Source organism: Zingiber officinale, chromosome 8B (assembly GCF_018446385.1).
Source record: "Zingiber officinale cultivar Zhangliang chromosome 8B, Zo_v1.1, whole genome shotgun sequence".
Taxonomy (NCBI): Eukaryota; Viridiplantae; Streptophyta; class Magnoliopsida; order Zingiberales; family Zingiberaceae; genus Zingiber; species Zingiber officinale.
The window spans coordinates 2,076,158-2,094,560 of record NC_056001.1 but is presented as its reverse complement, the minus strand read 5'-3'; the positions used below and the strand labels follow the sequence as shown (position 1 = coordinate 2,094,560).

The 18,403-nt window shown below is 41.3% G+C and overlaps 5 protein-coding genes across 7 annotated transcripts; 2 read left to right on the top strand and 3 right to left on the bottom strand.

Annotated features, from left to right (window-relative positions):
- Window positions 1-440: 440 nt before the first annotated feature.
- Window positions 441-3,480, top strand: LOC122014712 (protein DEHYDRATION-INDUCED 19-like). Its single transcript, XM_042571095.1, has 5 exons — window positions 441-740; window positions 892-1,031; window positions 1,916-1,993; window positions 2,071-2,345; window positions 3,115-3,480. The coding sequence occupies exons 1-5, from the start codon at window positions 659-661 to the stop codon at window positions 3,221-3,223; spliced, it is 684 nt and encodes a 227-aa protein (XP_042427029.1). The 5' UTR covers window positions 441-658; the 3' UTR covers window positions 3,224-3,480.
- Window positions 3,481-3,567: 87 nt separating this feature from the next.
- On the bottom strand, window positions 3,568-5,801 carry LOC122014709 (interactor of constitutive active ROPs 4-like). Of its 2 annotated transcripts, none has more exons than XM_042571091.1 (4): window positions 5,661-5,801; window positions 5,405-5,585; window positions 4,999-5,315; window positions 3,568-4,925 (listed from the first exon to the last, which is right to left on the bottom strand). In XM_042571091.1, the coding sequence occupies exons 3-4, from the start codon at window positions 5,158-5,160 to the stop codon at window positions 3,906-3,908; spliced, it is 1,182 nt and encodes a 393-aa protein (XP_042427025.1). In that variant the 5' UTR covers window positions 5,161-5,315; window positions 5,405-5,585; window positions 5,661-5,801; the 3' UTR covers window positions 3,568-3,905. The 2 variants fall into 2 exon arrangements, with proteins under 2 accessions (XP_042427025.1, XP_042427024.1); XM_042571090.1 differs by having other exon boundaries at window positions 3,568-4,928; window positions 5,661-5,799.
- A 674-nt stretch (window positions 5,802-6,475) lies between these two features.
- LOC122014711 (trihelix transcription factor ASIL2-like) lies at window positions 6,476-9,342 on the bottom strand. Its single transcript, XM_042571094.1, has 2 exons — window positions 8,137-9,342; window positions 6,476-6,945 (listed from the first exon to the last, which is right to left on the bottom strand). The coding sequence occupies exons 1-2, from the start codon at window positions 8,963-8,965 to the stop codon at window positions 6,932-6,934; spliced, it is 843 nt and encodes a 280-aa protein (XP_042427028.1). The 5' UTR covers window positions 8,966-9,342; the 3' UTR covers window positions 6,476-6,931.
- A 165-nt stretch (window positions 9,343-9,507) lies between these two features.
- Window positions 9,508-11,357, top strand: LOC122014713 (multiprotein-bridging factor 1a-like). Its single transcript, XM_042571096.1, has 4 exons — window positions 9,508-9,919; window positions 10,012-10,095; window positions 10,800-10,882; window positions 11,022-11,357. Exons 1-4 carry the CDS (start codon window positions 9,778-9,780, stop codon window positions 11,139-11,141), a joined length of 429 nt encoding a protein of 142 aa, XP_042427030.1. The 5' UTR covers window positions 9,508-9,777; the 3' UTR covers window positions 11,142-11,357.
- An 88-nt stretch (window positions 11,358-11,445) lies between these two features.
- Window positions 11,446-14,109, bottom strand: LOC122014710 (transcription factor bHLH68-like). 2 transcript variants are annotated; one of them, XM_042571092.1, is made up of 7 exons: window positions 13,637-14,104; window positions 13,194-13,527; window positions 12,982-13,056; window positions 12,811-12,876; window positions 12,186-12,251; window positions 11,807-11,875; window positions 11,446-11,735 (listed from the first exon to the last, which is right to left on the bottom strand). In XM_042571092.1, exons 1-7 carry the CDS (start codon window positions 13,918-13,920, stop codon window positions 11,583-11,585), a joined length of 1,047 nt encoding a protein of 348 aa, XP_042427026.1. In that variant the 5' UTR covers window positions 13,921-14,104; the 3' UTR covers window positions 11,446-11,582. The 2 variants fall into 2 exon arrangements, with proteins under 2 accessions (XP_042427026.1, XP_042427027.1); XM_042571093.1 differs by lacking the exon at window positions 12,186-12,251 and having other exon boundaries at window positions 13,637-14,109.
- Between the last annotated feature and the right edge of the window lie 4,294 nt (window positions 14,110-18,403).

Sequence of the window (18,403 nt, the reverse complement as noted above, 5' to 3'; positions counted from 1 at the left end):
AAAAATTAGGGATGAAATTAGGACTACATCAAATAATGAGGGACTAAATAAGGAATTATCCCTTTTGTTTTCTAAAAGATTTCTCTACATTTGGACCCAAAATGTGTTGAAACGATGGAGGGCCAGGCGACGCGAGCTCTGCTTGGCTGACTCATGGAAGTTTCCACGCTGTTTCTTCCCGGAAACGAAACGTGGCGATAAACTGTGTGCGTCTGAAACAGCGTCCTCCAATCCATTTGACTTGTCGAGTTTTGATTGGTTGTCTTCGCTAATTCTTGTCTGCGTCGGATTAAATCAACGCCGAGATCGGATCGGAAATTGGGCTCAGCAGCTTTTGAAATCTTGAAAGGCTTTGTGCTTACCGTCCAACAGAGGGGCAAATGGGAACGCGCGTCCTGACGCCCTCCTCGGGACACGTGGTCAAATAAAATAAAGAAATGGTCCCATTTCTATCGTCGCCTCTCCCCTGCGTTTTCCTTCTCCAACCTCTTCCCCTCTCTCTCTCTCTCTCTCTCTCTCTCCGCCAACGAATCCGTAGCAGAGGTAGCGAGCAAATCTGAGTTGGGAGGGGTTTTGTCGGGAGGAAGGGAGAAATCGATTGTTTGGTTTTGAGGTCCGACGCCTTTGTAATAAAAACTATTCCGGTTTTCCCAAAACGATGGATTCCGATCTCTGGATCTCTCGCCTTGCAGCCGCAAAGAGGCATTACTCGACCCAGCATCAACAGAATGTTCAATCAGGTATCATCGGATCGTTCTTCCTTGCTCTTGCTTTTTATTGTTTACTTTTCTTCATCGGATTCGGGTAGAAATTGTTTGTCTGATGGGGGTTTTTCTTCTTTGATGTATTTGTTTTTGTCCCTCCTGAGAAATCCAAATTTGATTTTGATAGATCGTTTGAGCATCGACGAATTTGAGATGGAGGAGGAGCCCCGTCCCGATTTCACCTGCCCGTATTGCTACGAGGATCACGACATCTCGTCCCTGTGTTCCCATATTGAAGAGGAGCACGCGTTCGAATCTACTGCTGCTGTGAGCATCGAAAGCCATAGCCTTTGAACAAAGAAGCTATTCTTTTTCAGTTTCCCTTGAATGCTTATCCATTTTCGCAAGCATGCTGTGGATAGGCAATAATCATAGGCGATTTATGCAATAGTTGGATACATAAAACTTTATGAGACATCTGGAATTAGTACTCCCTTGATATATAACTGCAGGATTTGGTCATATGCAGATGTTAGCTGACAACACTTTTGTAGGAAGAAAAAAAATGAATGGATATGGTATGGGATGTCAGATTATGTAATTTCTGGTTTGCTCTTATGATATGAGCTTTTTATTGTATGTTTGACTTTACAAATGATTTGTCTACCGCATATTTTGCCTGATAAATCCCAGTGCCTTTGTCAACCTCACAACATCTTTCCTGCTCCTTTCTTGAAGAACTTGTTTTTGCCTCTATTGCTGTGGTAAGCATCAAAAGACAAAAAACACTAGCCTGCAGTAAAGACCATTTTTTTTTTTTTTTTGCATTTTTGTGATGCTGCAAATAAGCATTTAAATGCAATTTATTATAGGGTTCAACAAAACCATTCCAATCATTTATAATCAGAAATTAGATATTATTGCAAAAATTGATTGTATGCACGTTGTTTGTGAAATTGAGTTGATAGATTTCTATATGCCTTTAGTGTTTGCTTGTAACTTTTTCAAGTAGAAATGCTTTATCTGGTATATATTATGCTCAATAAATTCTTGTTACAAGTCTAAATGTGGTTGTCAACTCAATGTTTGAATAAATAAATAACTACTGGGCAATTTTGTTGGTTATTGTTTCACTTTTGTAGATGCTGCAGCTTATGCTTCAATGGTCTGATCTGAAGTATTTAATTGTTGATATCTGTTCCGTTTTACAGGTTTGCCCGATCTGCTCTATTAAGGTTGCAAAAGACATGCTGAATCATATCACACTTCAACATGGGCACATATTCAAGATATCCTTCCTGTTTGATTGCATCTGTGGCATTTTACAATAAAGATTTTGCATTTGTTTCTCTTAACAAAGGATTACTTGCAGAGACGTCGAAGGTTACGCAGATTTGCCATCCCTAGCAATCAGACACTTTCTCTTTTGGGGAGGGACCTTCGTGAGGCTCATCTGCAGATTCTTTTGGGAAATGCTGGTCGTAGAAACAACAATGAGGAATCCAACATAGCTTCTGATTCATTTCTTTCATCACTTTTTATGAACTTTCCAACATCTGAGGTAGAAGAATCATCAAAGCCATCCACTGATGACAATGCATTTCTGAAAACGGAATCAGATCTACCCTCTTTCATTTCCAGGTAATTATTACATTTATCTGTTGTAGTTTTTATGTCTGATTTAAGTTTCACTTCTTTATCTCCAAATTAATTCGTAGTGGCATATGGTCTAATTATAGTGGAAAGGGGAACATTTAAATACTATTGCAAATAAATGTGAGGTTGGTCAAAATAACGGTTTAGCTTAGATCCTGTTGTGAAATTTATTTGTCAATTAATAGTATTTGGATTGCAAATCTCAGGGATTGTACTTCAACTTGAAATTAGTTCCATCTTTCTGTTCTTGATTGGAAAAACAACTGCATAACGATTCAAGTCTATATTATGATTCTTATTTTAGTTTACCCATAATTCATGATAAAATGAATTTTCTTCTGTTCACTTCTTATAGATTGGTTTTTGATGAAATTGAGGAATAGAGAATTTGCATAAAAAGCTGACGAGCATATTGAGTTTCAACATCATAGAAGGCATATTGACATTATTAATGTGTGGTTCAGATATAAGATTGTAGATGTTAGTACAGATAGATTTTGAACCGTTTGTGTTAGAGATGTGCTACATAACATTGTTAGGTAACAGAGGAAGCGTTTCGATCCTGAAACACTATAAATAGTGAACGAGGATGTGAATATGTAGTGCTATATAACGTTATTCATTTGTATTCTGATTCTTATTCATAGAAACTACAAAGTATATTGTTAGCTTGTCCTTATCGAGAAGATTTTATTATGCAGCACAATGCTAACAAATGTTATCATTAGTTCTCATTGAAAAATTTTCTTAACAGTTTGAGCTCTTCATTAACACACGAGCAAAAGGAACAAAGGCGAAAACAGGCCACAGTTCGAGCAACATTTGTGCAAGACCTACTTTTCTCCACTCTTTTTGATGATTAAGGAAACTTGCAGATGAGATTCCGATGAGAGTACAACACCAAGGCTTCCAAATCTCTAGTGCATTTCAATGCTTACACTGAATCCTAAATTATCACCTAAATCAGGGCGTGTATTCTAGTCCTAATGGTTGTACATGCCAAAATGGAAACTCGATACAGGCCTGGAAGTAAAGGTTAAACCTGCACATCTTAGACCTACCTTTAAGTCCTTAGGACAATCATACTTATATTTATTGAATAGAGGTCCAACTTACAAAATGCAGCATATGGTTTATCTTTTTTTTTTTACTTGCAGTTCTTTTTTCGCATACTTTCTTAGAAGAAAAGGCAATTGCGATGAGTTGATTAAGAAATCTGCAATGGTTGGAAACCTGCTTTATTTGAACTCTATTCCTAGTGCTGAAGCAAATTGTTTACACACATCATGAGATTAAAGTACATATCACTTTGCTGATGAATTCACAAAGTTGGAAACTGATATATGCTACCAATGGAACCGAATCCAAAGATCCTCCATCTTACATACTACAAACAAGCTCCAAATGTGATCCATGAGTTCCGAAGGCCAACAACACATTGGCAATCCCTTGAAAAAAAACATTCTGTAACACAAACAGCAAACGAACTGATAGGGAAGAACAGAGCAAGGGAGTAAGGGACTGATGATACAAACTGGTGTCGCCTCACTTTTGCTGGTTCTTCTTCCAAAGGTTTCCGAACATCCGCACGCCCGTACCCTTCTTTCTCCCACCGCCGCCATCCTCGTCGTCCACGTCATCTCCATCTGTCAACGGTGATCCCCAGATGCCGTAGCCGCCACCTCCGACGTGTTTGTCCATAGACCTGCAGCGCTCCGCCACCTTCCTCCCACCCATTTCATCACCTCCGACGGCATCTCCAGTTGCCAGAGCTTCTGCCGCGGCTTCGGCTGCCTTCCGCCATTGCTCGGTTTGCACCTTCAGCCGCTTCAGTTCCATCTCCAGTGTTGCTTTGGCTCCTTCAGCCGTCTCCAGTTGCGCCGCCAGCTGCTTCTCTTTGGTTTTACTTTCTTTGAGTTGTTCCGCCATTGAATTCAGCTTTGCCGTGAGTTCTTCTTGTTTGGATCGAGCAGAGTCTGCAATTTGCTTGGCTTCCTCCTCTGCTCTGGTCTTAAAGATTGCGTTTTCTTCCAGCAGGATTGCCACTTCCTTTTCCTTCTCCAAAAGCTTGGCTTTCCAGATGCCGATTTCATCCTCCTCGTTCATCTTCTCATCCTCTTTCTTCCGCCCTTCTGCTTCCTCCACTGCTGCAGCAGCACTTTCATTGTTCTCGCTCCTCTCTGTTTTGTCGATCATTGCCTTCTTCTCCTTCTCCTCCCCCTCTTTCTTTTGCTCGCTGTCAGCTTCATCCTCTGTGAGAACGGACTCAGACGGCACTACCACTTCAAACACATCCATCGTCGCCGGCGAAGTGACGCTCTCCTCCACTGTGTCATTTTTTCGAACACCTTCCGGTTGAGAATCCCGAGAAAGAGCAAGCTGCTCCTCTTTTCTTTTCTTGGCCAAGGCAGCAGCAGGGACACGCTTCTTGGCCTTCACAAGGGCTCGCTCCGCTTCGCGCTTGGCGGCTTCCGCCTCGGCCAGCTGCTCCCTCAGCTTCTTGAGCTCCACCTGCGCTTTGCTCAGCTTCGTCTCCAGCTCCGCCGCCCTCGTGGTCCGCTTCCTCTGCTGCAAACAACAACAGCTACGTCAGAAAACGGCAAACGCAGAGCAAGGATCAACCTTGCTCCTCGCTTACCTCCTGTGGTCCCCCGCGAGGGGACACCTTTGCGCCGCCGTCGACGGCCGTAGCCGCCCGGCGGCGCGCGCTATTGGCCTCGGAGCAGGCGGTGCTCCGCAGGTGCAGCGGCGCGCGGGGAGACGTCCTCTGTGGCGCGTCCGACGATCCCCTACTTCCCATCAAAACTCCTTCCTCGCTCGCTCAACTCCGCATCAAACAGCAGCGCAACAGACAGGGCGTTCGACGAAAAGTCCCCCTCACCAGGACCCAGGCGTTGCAGTCACCCCAGCTTTTAATGGCTCCTCCTCGCCTTCCCAAGGCTCTCTGTCTTCACCCTGCCCATGTGGTGGACGATCAACGGTCAAAATAAATAGCTGCAGAGAGGAAGAAGCAGCAGCCAGTAAAGAGCACAGATTTCAAAGACCTCCTTCAAATTTCAAACTCTGGAGGATGAGGCAGCGCGGACAGTAGCAGCGGACATTAAATTAGTACACAAGTGAGCAGAGGATGACAGTGAACGTTAGGAACGAGAAGCACTAGCATTATCACATGCAAGCAAAATTGGAATGGCTTTGTCTTTGTAGGGTTTTCGACTACATTTTCCCCTATAGTTTATCAGATTCAATCATTCAAAGCAACAAATTACCAAGACAAGAACAGAGACAGGCTTGGATACTCACCTCTACAGAAAGAACCTTGTTTCAAGCAAGATGCGTTTTTTACTTCACTAGGATGGACTTGGATAGTTAACAGCATATTTATAGGATTATAGTAGAACGGTGGGGTTCCTATGTTGTTCTAGGCATGGGAGGAAGAAAAAGGGCGTGGCTTTGGAATCCGGCAAGAGGACAAAGGAACCTCCCTCAAAAGCAGGCAGCCTTTTCTATTCCCTTTTTTTCGGATTCTCTTCCGGTCACAGTCCGGTTGAAATTGGCTAAACATGGACGGAGTACCAGAAAATATTTTATAAAAAATCGTAATAAATTTTTTAAAATTACAATTTTATTTTTATATAAATTTTAAAATCCATATCGTCTGGAAGAATCACAAGGTCCACTATGTTAACGCTCGGATAATTTTTAGTGAAGTATTTAATGAAACAAAATCCTCACTGAAAGAACAATCAATTTAAAAAATCTTTTGAGACAATTGCCATGAAGATTGATGTTTTGCAGGCAGTTATGCTTTCTTGTCAGCTCTTCTGTAAAGCGAGTGCACGCTTACAGTATCTCGGTCGATTCCACTGCTCCATGAAAGAAACCTGTCTCCCTCTTCCTTTAGGATGATAATCATTTTAGAGAGGATTAATCAATGAAAGAAAGGCTTGAGTTTTACTCTCTCCTAGGGATTTCAGGCATCACATGCATGTAATAATCACTCTCAGGTTGTTGGGCTGGCCTTATTCCTGTCAAACTTGTTGATTGAGCGGCAAAAGGATTATCTGATTACTTATTAGTCATCTTAGTATTCGAATTTGATTAGGAGGACGAAAACATGCAGAAATTGACATAATTTTCATTCAAAATCAACGTACAACCTAACAATACAGAATTTTCTTTTTCATAACTAATACCTGCTTAAAACATAGAAAGAAAGAAAAAAAAAAACAAAGATTCTTGGATTTCGAGTCTCTGGCCTAATAACAGGATCAAAGATTGTTAGACTGTAAAATTACTGGTCACACATTAAATAGATGCTTCAGCCATACAGAGTTTAACCAAATCAATTCTTAAGCAAAAGAAAGGCAACTTTGAACAAATTCACCTTCTTTTACTTGCCTGAACAGCAACTTGAATAGCTACTAAATGACGATGCTGAGAACTCGTAGATCTTAGCTTAGCATAGCTTAGATATCACAATTTAGATGATGAGCATTTGATAAGATGCATGATCTAGATGTACAAGCCAAACCGTGACTGCTGTTGAGAAAGCCCTCCCTCTTTTTATCCAACTACAAATAGCCGTCTGAAGATGAAAAAAAACAGTCAAGTATGAGCACACATCTGAAAAAGGATGTTGCAAATATAATAGACACTGCTAATATTACAAATTGGAACCGCACATATATGTTCTTACTTGAAGAATAGATAAACAGAACTGTTTCATACTCTTATAGACAATAAAGGTACAGTGGTATTGCATAACACCTAGTCTAATAATAACTCCCTTAGGACAACAGAGTACGTGACAAATAAACAACTAGCAAATACAAGAGCCATTAAGCTCTTTACGAGTATTTATGCAAATGGAAAACATAGTTCCAAATTTTGTTGTCAAAGAGATTCATCTGAGACGGTTTACCAAAAATAAGAATAAAATTTGTCGTGATACACGAAAGAAACCAGTACTTCTGATGTGAATAAATAGGTTAACCATAGTTGTCTTATGAACCTCATTGAACCCTCTGCAATCCATTGTTCTTAAACAGGGGAGATAGATCAAAATTGGATTGAAAGGTGGAAACCAAACCAATCTTGATGGGAAACAATCCACTCTCCATCGTAGAAATAGGAGAGGAAAATTAGATAAGCCTTAATGCATAAATGGTAGTTGTTCTATCAAGCTCTATATGCAAAATAATTAGCCATATAGTTTAGTGCAGCATTGCAAAGAGTTCAGCAGAGGAATAATACTCATGTATTAACTTTGATGATGAAGAATGTAGGGAAAAACACATTAATTTGACATATGAGCAACACATAAACGTACCACAAAGTGTCAGTGGCGTTTACAAACTAAATGACTGCACATTCACAAGATGTAACTAAATGACACCAAGACTCATTTGAATCCTTTTTTGTAAAGGTAACAAAAAGATATATCACCAATACCAGCAACACTCAAATATAAGAAAAGTTCAAATAAAAGTATACTTGAATATATATATACACACTAACTGCATGCATTACTGATGAAATCTGCAACACATTGGTTAAGCTACCAAATTGATTTCCAAGTTATGAAATGATCATATCAGGGAAGAGTAGTAAGAGAATGGCGTGGCTAATATGCAGCAATTCATTTCTAGAAATGTAAGAACAAAGAGTTGGAAAATCCACAGCAGCAAAAAACTCCAGCTCGTATGAAGAGAAACTAAAACTTGGATTTTTAGAAACATAATAAAGATAACTAAAGCTAAAAGGTGATGTCTCTTACCAGTGCCTGATCTTTTGGCGCGCTTGATTTTGGCAATTTGTACTTGTGTGTCCACAATGAGCTGCATCTTCTGGAATTCGAGCGTCTTCGTGAACTCCATTCGTTGCTTCTCTAGTTCCATCATCTGCCTCTGTTTTGCCCCTTCCACCCTCTCGTAGATCTCAGCAAACCTCGTGATCGCCCTGGCTAACTCTCGAATCCCGTTTCCTTCTCCTTCCTTCGGCTTCTTCCAATCTTTTGCCGATCTTGAGGACGATCTTGACGGCGAATCAGATCCCACCTCGTCCTCATCTTTGATGTCCTCTGCCGCAGCCTCGGCAGCTGCGGCCGCTCGCCTCAAGATCGGATTGTCCACGGATAACGCCGTGGCGGCCGACCGCTTCCCCTTTGGTTCCGCCGAGCGCACGGCGGTGGCAGCAGGCAACAGGGAGCCCTTGCGGTGGAAGGGGAGCGGAAGGGCGAGCGGCGGCGAGGAAGGAGGCTTCTTTGGGGGCGGGGAGGACCCAATGAGGACGTCGAGGCGGACGAAGAATGGCCACTGGCTTTCGGCGCCGGCGGAGATCCGGGCCTTCTCGACCTTGTACTTCTTCTTCAGGGTGTCGATCCGGTTCTTGCACTGGACGTCGGTGCGGGCCGGGCGGCGTCCAGCGCCTGAGCGGGAGTTCACGGCGTCGGCGACCTCCTGCCAGTGTTTCTGGCGCAGGTTCCCGCGATTGAGCTCGATGTAGCGATCGCCCCAGGCGTCGACCAGCACCGACGTCTCGCCTTCGCTCCAGCAATCCTCCCGGTAAGGCAGCGCCGGATTCGGTGGCTTCGTCGTCGAATCCATCTTCCCAAACCCTTATCCCCTTATCCTCTCCCTCTCTCTCTCTCTCTCACGTTCTTTGTTCGTCGTCGGCGTTAGGGTTGGATGGGGGAAAGAAAGAGAAAGAGGGGGCAGGTAAAAGAGGGGAGACGGCGAAGGCGCCGGCTGCGCGTGAGAGTCACGTGCGGCGGGACGGCGAGCGGGGCACGCTGGCGCCTGTGGTGGATGATAGGGTGGGTCCACGGGGACGGACCATCATCGCCGTTGGTCATGGGAAACGATTCGGGAGGGGACGGGGGAGACCGGGTCAACATCGTCGACGACGTCGTAGCGCGAGTCGTTCGAATCCGCTGTTATCGCGGGCTTCTTTTTTTCGTTCGTAACGGGGTTCCTGCGCGCGGTGGCGGAAGGACAGAGGCGATGAATTCGGCGATGAGTTGCGAACTTCCCAAATTGGCCCTGCCCACGAGGCTACGTGTCGGCTGATGGAGAGGGTAGAATTGGGATTCGAACTAGAACACTAACAGCGCGTGGTCATCCGATGACAGAGAAGTCAGAAGAGGACCACCCACGCCGGTTGTCGTTGTCCTCGGTGCTGCTGAAGAAAGGCGAAGGTGATCGCGCAATAAAAGCAAAAATAAAAATCCTATTTTTGATGGTTCCTGTTCTCCGTAGTCGACCGCTTGACCTCGCGTGCCTCAGGCGTGCCGTCGGTTGGCTTTCTCCCCAAGGAAACTCTTCCTTCTGGCCTCCTTGTTTCTCCCTTTAAAACCCTAACCAGCGAAGGCGGCATCGTCGATCGGTTTCGATCAGGGGTGGGTGGAGGCGCTATTGCGATGTCGGGGACTGGTCCGATCTCGCAGGATTGGGAGCACATCGTGCTCCGCAAGAAGTCGCCCACAGCCGCCGCCAAGAAGGATGAAAAGGCCGTCAACGCCGCACGCCGCAGCGGTGCCGAAATCGAGACCATCAAGAAGTGTATTCTCTCTTTCTCTCTTCGGCTCCATTTCCTTTTAATTTAGGCCGGCATAACTTTGTCGATTCGTTATTTACTTGTATGTATTTCGCAGACGATGCTGGAACGAACAGGGCTTCTTCAAGTAGCACGTCTCTGAATACGAGGAAGCTCGACGAGGAAACTGAGAATCTTTCTCGTGAGTAATTCATATATTTACTTACTTTTGCTAGTTTCCTGAATTTGCCATGATATTGATATTGATATTGATATTGATTGCTTACATTTGATTGTATTCGTCGTAAATTAGAAATCAAAATGTAAGCTTTGATTCATTTCCTAGATTAAGCCAACATATGAAGAACCCATATAGAAGATATCATGAAAGAGGTTTCTTCTCAGCCATCCAACTGTTTTTTCCCCTTTAATTTCTGTTGTCAATTAATAGGGTTGAAGTCCCAACTCTACAAGAACTTGAACTATTGCAATATTTTGGTCCTTGAACGCTACAGCTTGGTGCATGGTCACATTGGTTGCTTGTTTGATTCCGGCTAGCTTGTCTTACATCAAAGCAACAACTTAAAGATTCCTTTCCAAATGTATTTACCTCTAAGATATCCAAGTAACAAGAAGGAAAGTGGTTATGTTAATGATCTTGACCATAGTTACTTGCCATCAATATCATTTTTTCATTTCTCTTGTTGATATCATTTAGTGGCTCGTATTTGCAAGTAGAATAAAAATAATGGATATCAGTTATCAGTTGTTTGCTGTTGATATCAGTTTTACTGTTCCATTCTGTTGAGAATACACAATGATCATGCCACAAACAACTAATTTTCTACCACCTGCTTATTTCAAAATTTTTCTTACCTTCTGCATCTGCTTTTTTTTTTTCCGAAGATGAACACGTGTCAAGTGAACTGAAGAAGAATCTGATGCGAGCTCGACTGGACAAGAAGTTGACGCAGAGCCAACTTGCACAGGTAGTACGTTAATGTTGGCTTTTCACTTCGACTCATTGTGTATCATATCTAACAAATCACAGTGCATAAGCTATGTTAGGTTGACTTTCTATTTCTGACTCTTATTGTGTATCTTATCTAACAAATCATACTGCATCAGCTCATCAATGAGAAACCCCAAGTGATTCAAGAATACGAGTCAGGAAAGGCTATTCCAAATCAACAGATAATTACCAAACTTGAAAGGGTTCTTGGAGTTAAACTGAGAGGTAAAAAGTAAATCAGGACACCAAGAACTCACCGATGATCAAGCCTGTGGTAAAAAATGTTTCATACGCAGTAAATGGATTTGTGTAGCTGAGCCACATCTTCAGTACGTGCAAAATGTGTTTTCTTTTTCCTTAATGTGCTTGCGAACTTAGTGTATAAAAGGTTGGAGTAACTGGTTTGGCATGTGTATGATATTTTGATAATAATAATATATTTATTATATAAAGTTTGATCAAAGTGACATTAATTCACCGCAAGACGTAAATTTAATTTAATTCAGGGAAATATAACCTTGGATAACAATAATCAACCAGTAAGATTAAACCCTACCTTCATCACTTGCACCGTGAATTAAAGTAAGTGCATCCATGTACATGCCTTATAAAATATAAAGGTAAATATATTAAGTGATTAATTAACCAAAAGCCATGTGATGAGTAATTCTAATCAATTAGTTTCCCATCATAAATCCCGTTCCTAAATTTGCAGCCCAGAAATCAGCTGCGTTGTCTTTCTCTAGTTGCAACGTGAATGAAGCAGGCACCAGGCACAGTCCTCTGCTCCTCAAGTCCTTCTCTTCCTCTTCCTCTTCCTCTTCCTCCTCCTATTAAACTCTTTTATTAGCTAGAGAGGGTTTTAGCTTGAAACTAAATAGCAAGGAGACATTAAGCTTACCAGTTGGAGGTGTCTGTGGCTGTTGGTATTGTTCCTTGATGTTCTGCCAAGGTACGGGGAGCTCAGAGCCTGCATCAGGTAACGAGGCATTCTATTCTAAATTCCCAATCTCTGAAACACACGCTATGCATACATGCATGACAACAGAGAAAGACAAGAGTTGGGCACAATTACAAGAAGAACTAGCTACACAAAAGGTGTGGAGGTTCATTAGGTTTCAATATTCCATTTCATTTTTTTCAGCAGCTTTTACTGCACGCGTGCTCCCTACCTGGCCCTCCTTCTCATCGAAACCCAGGCAGTGTTCCTGCAGCTTGTTACCTGATGGCTCTTGTGTGTGTTCTTTTTAAGGGGAGGGAAAGATGGAGAGAGAATAGACCTGAATTTGACCGTGGAGGAATCTGATGTAGCCAATGGCTTCTAGTAATACAGACGCAGTGTCAGTCTGAAAGCAAAAATAGACTCATGTCAGTGGTAAAGCATACCTTGCCATGATACATATTGGAACTGCTCCATTTATCCGTCCATAAGAGTTTGTTTCCCCGGTAGAGATGGAAGAAGAAGAAACAATATTTTCCTTGATAATTATTTTGCACCACAAACAAAGGGATATTCAAGATTTCCCCTTCCCCTTAAACATTTTGGTTGTGCCGGCCATTGAAGATAATAGGTTAGTTAGTTCTGTGTATGGTAAACATGGGCTTCTCTCACATGAGAAGACTGTTCTTCTAGATAAGATCACGAACCTCTAGAGGTTGCTCAATTAAAAGACTCTGAGGAGCTTATTAGGAGAGGCAAGATTAATGAAGTAGACAAATTAAATTCCATGCAACGAGGCCAAAAAAAACTAACTCAGACAGTGGAAGAGAGAGTGATTGAGAGTTCATCGTTAGAGTTTTTGAGGATACAATTTGAATGATTAATACCTCAAACAAAAGGTTTCACGAGCTGTATTAGCTGAAACTGTAGTGTAATTAGTTCATGGATTTACTGATAAATAATACCTTCCCAAATGGAGAAACTAGCTGATGTAGAGCTGCTATTCTATCTCCCAGCTTCTCCTTTCTAACCTGGCCAAAGAGATTACATAAACAAATAAAAAAAAGTTTACATAAAATTATTCAATTTACTTTTGTAGTGCTAGAACAATATCTATGATCTTGTGAGAGAGGAACCTTTAGAGGTGACATTACTGAGGAGGCTTGAACCCTAGCCTTCTTGAAAGATGCACCACTATAGTTGCCATTCCACTTAACATGGCAATTAAAAAAATGCAAACCAATAAGCAAAAATTCCTCTGACAAAGAGCAACTAAGAGCAATTAACTATATGTATATATACGCATAAATTAACCCTAAAGATCAAGGAATACATATATAATTCTTGCCTGATCAGGCGATGAGTGATCTACTTGGTGATTTTGCTTTCTGTGTGCTGGTCTGCTGCCATTTGAGAAGTCCAAAATATTGTTGCTGCTGAAGCTTGTAGTGACGCAAGACCTAGGAGAGGAGGCTGCCACAACTTGGGTAGTACTACTCCATGGAGATCTACTTGCTCCCTGATCATCTTCTCGACGAGGATCTTTAAAATGGACACAATCATTGACACTGTAGCCATGTTCTTCTTCGTCTTCTTTGAGTTCATGATCACTCAAACCTTTAGCGTCAGTAGATGATCCATATATTGGAGCATATGTACAGCCTTCCTCTACCAAATTCCCCCTACCATAAATATATATATATATCGATCACAAGTCTTATATATTATCTATATATATATATGCATTTGTTCAAGAGAGTAAAGAGATAAAGAGGGGTGTCGAAGTATTACAGCAAGAGTTGGCTCCATGAGTACTCAGCTGGTAGCTCTCTTGATCTGAGATCATGGCAAGGGATCATGGGGTTAAGTGTCTTCAAGAACTTTGGAAATTTCATGGGGGAAGGCAAGGAAGCAGTGGAGGATAATAGATTAGGCATCTCCTGAGGTGGCATCATCATCAGGTCATTGATGCTCCACTGCAAGCTAGGGTTTGGTGATCTCTCTATCATCATTTGCTGCACCAAGGAACTCTCATGTTGATGATGGCTGTGATGATGAGCTCCTCCTCTATTCATACCTAGAAGACTCTCCTTAGGGTTCAATTCTTCACTTCTAGGTCAACCCCCTTGGATTCTACTAGTTTGCAACAAGGCTTACAATGGTATGGGGGAGCCTTATTTTTCTTTTTGTTCACCTTCCCTTCCACCCCATCTTTTGATTAAATAATATATGTTTTTCTTCTAACTTTCCATCTTTCCCTTTCTTTTTCGCTTGCTTTTGCTTTATCACAAAGTTGGCAAACAAAAGGTGGTGGCAGCTTCATGAACAGTGACTCATTGAGAGAATGTTTTAGGCAAGGTTAGCCCTTGATTTAAGTAAAAGCTACATGATTATAGGGTTTAGAGTTAGACGTTTAGATGTGCATATAGATCTAACTAGCAAAGCTTAACTCCTTTAATTGTCTATATATATAGTTGAAGAATGACAAAAGATAAGTTGATGCTAGAGTGAAAACTAATCTATTAGGTGAGAGATTTGGACCACCTATATAAAGAATATTAGTCCATATCACTTTAGATTACCTAATTATATGTTAATTATTCTTCTTTTCTTATAGCTTCTCGTGATGATCAACTATTTAATTGTTTATTAATGCTGGTTTTTGAGAAACCTTGTGTGTCATTTTCTTATTGTACAATGAGAGCCAGACAATCAACTAGATTTAATTTTTTTGACTAATAAACTAAGAGAACTTCAACTCAGTAATATCTTATAGTTTTAAAACTATAAAAATAATATTGAATCTGTTCTTTGAGCATCAAATTCGACACTTAATTCCTTGCTTAGAATAACAGCGGGATAATGTTTAGCGGGATAACTAAAGCTTTTGGCACCAAAAGAAAGCAGAACTGAAGCTTTAACCAGCAGAGAGTTACTGTTTAATATTCTTAAATTTCTAGGACCCTTCGCTTGAAGCCAAGGGACTATTAAGCATCTATGATCTGTTGAGTGTGACTGACGTTAGATGGAGGAAAGTCTGATGAAGTTCATCTGCAATGGATTCAAACCTCCCATGATCATGCATCCAATTCAGTGCAGTGCAGTGCAGCACTGCATCTTCTCCAGTGTCCTTTCCCTTTTTCTTCTTTTCCATTATTTTCAAGAGTTTGCTTATTAAGTTGCTCGTCGAATGTACTATGGTAAACCTTCACATCGAAGACCAGCAATTATGATAATGTTGACTGAATCAATGGAGTAAGAAATCAAATATTTTAATGAATTTTTCAAAGTACATTTCATACCTCCTCGATCTATGTATCTTTATTTTTAAAGGAAAAAAAAATGTGAAGAATGAGATGTCAGATGAGGACAAGAATATAAGTAGAGATAAGGAGAATAGTTATTGTTCTAATTCATCCAAAGGCACAAAGTTTAGACAACCATAGCAAACACATGCAGCGTTAAAGAGACTTTATTGTTGATAAGCCAAAAGCGAATGATCAGCAAAAGAAAGGAGATTGAAGGAGATGGTGAGGCGGATATGTAATGCAGCCAAGAGCAACCATCAAATAGAAAGTAAAAGGAAGAGAAAAAAGAAATTAATTGGCTCCACAAAATTATGAGGTGAAAAAAAGACGAAAAGAAAAGAAGAAAAAAGAATTTCTTCTTCAGAAATCTATTGATATTTACCAAAGTAATGAACTGTCTGTCAAATCTGATGATCATTTGCCTAACACAAACAATTTATTTTGCAATGGGCATTGTAAGTCGTCACAGTCACACGACTATGATACTTCAGTGAGTCTTTGTCATTCCTGTTGCTTTTGTAAAATTATGACTTTTAACTCTCCATGATATGTCAAACTTATCATCTCTATTGCAATTTAACATCACCATTATACTAATTAAACATCACATCTGCCCCTAGCCAATGATGCAGCAATAAGACACTTGTGTCAAGTAAGAGCATCACAGTTCGAATCCGGCCCATAAAGCATTTGTCTACAATGGGATCATGGACAGTGAGCGTCCGACGCCAAATGCATGATGCAAGCGCTTTCGGAATTTATTCTGATGACAAATGAAAAACTTTCACGTGACCGGTCGCCTCCGGGATTAAATGCTAGATACTTGGATTATCAAAAAAAAAAAACAACAACATAGCATCCACTTGGCCAAATATTCAGTCAATTGTCATGTTGCTGTCAATATATAGTACTAATGGCTGTAGCTGTTCCTTGAGCTACAATAATCTCTAATGGCAATACTTGTGCTATGGAATTCCAGCTAAATTAAAGTCTATCAGTATGAAAATAACTAATTAAAGTTTACACCTTGAGACAAATTCCAACAAAGCAATTAAAACATAACATTTGCAATTACTTTTTTTTTCTGAAAGTAATGACTAATAAATACAGTCTGACCTTTGGATGCTCACAGCATTTCAATTTGTTGAAGCTATCCTGTTTTTTGATTGAAGAAATTTACTAGTTCAACAAAGAAGATAAAAATTGTAATAAGGTTGTTTTTCAGATAGACATTGAGATCCTTCTACTGACAAGATATTGGTTGCTGACTGCAATCTAACTCAACATTTCAGATTCAGATGACATGCACCTGCATAAATTAAAGCTCTTTGAAAGTTTGCCTTCATAAAAAAAAAGGATAAATATGATCGAAAGCCAAAATAAGGAGGCACCTTAACTAGATGAAGGCCAATTGTATTGCAATTGGGCAACTATCAAGACGAATCATAGGTGCTCTGCTACTCATGTCGCATGTTGAACTATTTCCCTCTTAATTGTTTCTTGCCTTACTTTTTTTTTTGTTTTTGACTTTTAGAAACTTGCCTTATTGATTAGTTAGGATTGGGGTTACCCATGTCTCAAGTCTTCAGCATGCTAAGTACTCCACGAAAGAGATGATATGCATGTCAACAGATATCCACAATATAGAAGCAGAAGTAGAAGAAGAACAAAATATTCTATAAAAGAAAAGAAGACCCGGTTATATGAGTCGGTCGGTCTTAATTTGGAGGTATGATATATGAATCTGAATGTCTTGAAATTTAGAGGCGCAGTGTATGACCTGGTTGTCTTGAAATTTGGAGCAAAGGTCCGACCGTCTATATGAGCCGGTCGGCCTTAATTTGGAAGCACGATGTATGAACCCAAATGTCTTAGATTTTAGAGGCGCGGTCTATGACCCAGTCACCTTGAAATTTGGAATTAAGGTCCGACCAACTATATGAGTCGGTTGACCTTATTTTGGAGGCATGGTATATAAACCCTAATGCCTTGAAATTTGGATGCACGATGTATGACCTGGTTGCCTTGAAGCTTAAATTCCCTACTTTGCTAAAAATAGGGACATATCGGCTTTTACTTGAAGAGCCAACTTGTGTGAAGGTGTCGATAGGACATTCAGTTTGCCCTTCCGCTCTTTCCGCTATGCTATTACAGAGGATGCTCTGGAGCAGGGTCAAGGTGATATTTTATTTGGCTCCCCTGACTCTGCCATTCGACGGAGCTTCTTGGCACGTTGATGGCACTCGCTAGTGGAATGATAATGAGATTGATGGTAGTCACAAAAAGGTCCATGCCTTTCAAGTAGTAATTGATCCATTTTCCGCACTGCCCTTTCTTCCGCGACTTGTGAAAGACTCGGGTGAAAGTCTCTAGGGCATTCCGGAAGTGATGGTGGTTTCCTATCGGCTTGACTAATCAAAACTGAGACACTCACCTCCTTTTTCTGAGTGGCCTGAGCTTCCTTCATGTTGATATATTCGGTCGCTCTACTAAGTAGATGATTGAAGTCTCTAGGGGGCCTTCTGATCAGGGAGTGGAAGAAATCATTGTCCGTGAGTCCTTAAAAGAAGACACTAACCAATATTTCGGGGGTGGCCGATGGGGCATCCATGGTCGTCTGGTTGAACCGCTTGATGTAAGCCCTCAGCACCTCTTTAGGTCCTTGCTTGAGGGCAAAACAAGTTCACCATAGTTTTGTGATAGCGACGGCTACTAGCAAAATGATGGAGAAACACCTTGTGAAAGTCTAGGAAACAACATATGGACTCGTTCGGGAGCCAATCGAACCACCTTTGTGTCGAGCCAAAAAGCATGGCCAAAAGGAGATGGCACTTTACGTCATTCGTGTACTGGTGAAGGAGGGCGGCATTCTCGAACTTGAGGAAGTGATCTTCGAAGTCAGTTGATCCTCTATATCCCCTTATTGTTTAAGGTTGATAGTGTTTTGATAGCTTATCCCTCAATATCTCCTAGCAGAACGACATGCTTACCTACTCGGAAGAGACATTGACTCTCGAGGCTTTTCCCTTGTGCATATCTAGCATGGACGCATTGCGAGTAGATAATACTTGGAGCCTTTCCTCTCAGCCCATGTCTCCAAACGGAGTGTGGAATAGTACTCGGTGGCATGCTATCTAGGATGGTGGCACAGACGGTAGGCCGACCGACAAGATGGGTGGTTGCGCAAACCTTGTCACTGGTGGAGGAGCTGGCTAAAATCCAGCTGGGCCTTCTACTCGAGTCCCTTTTA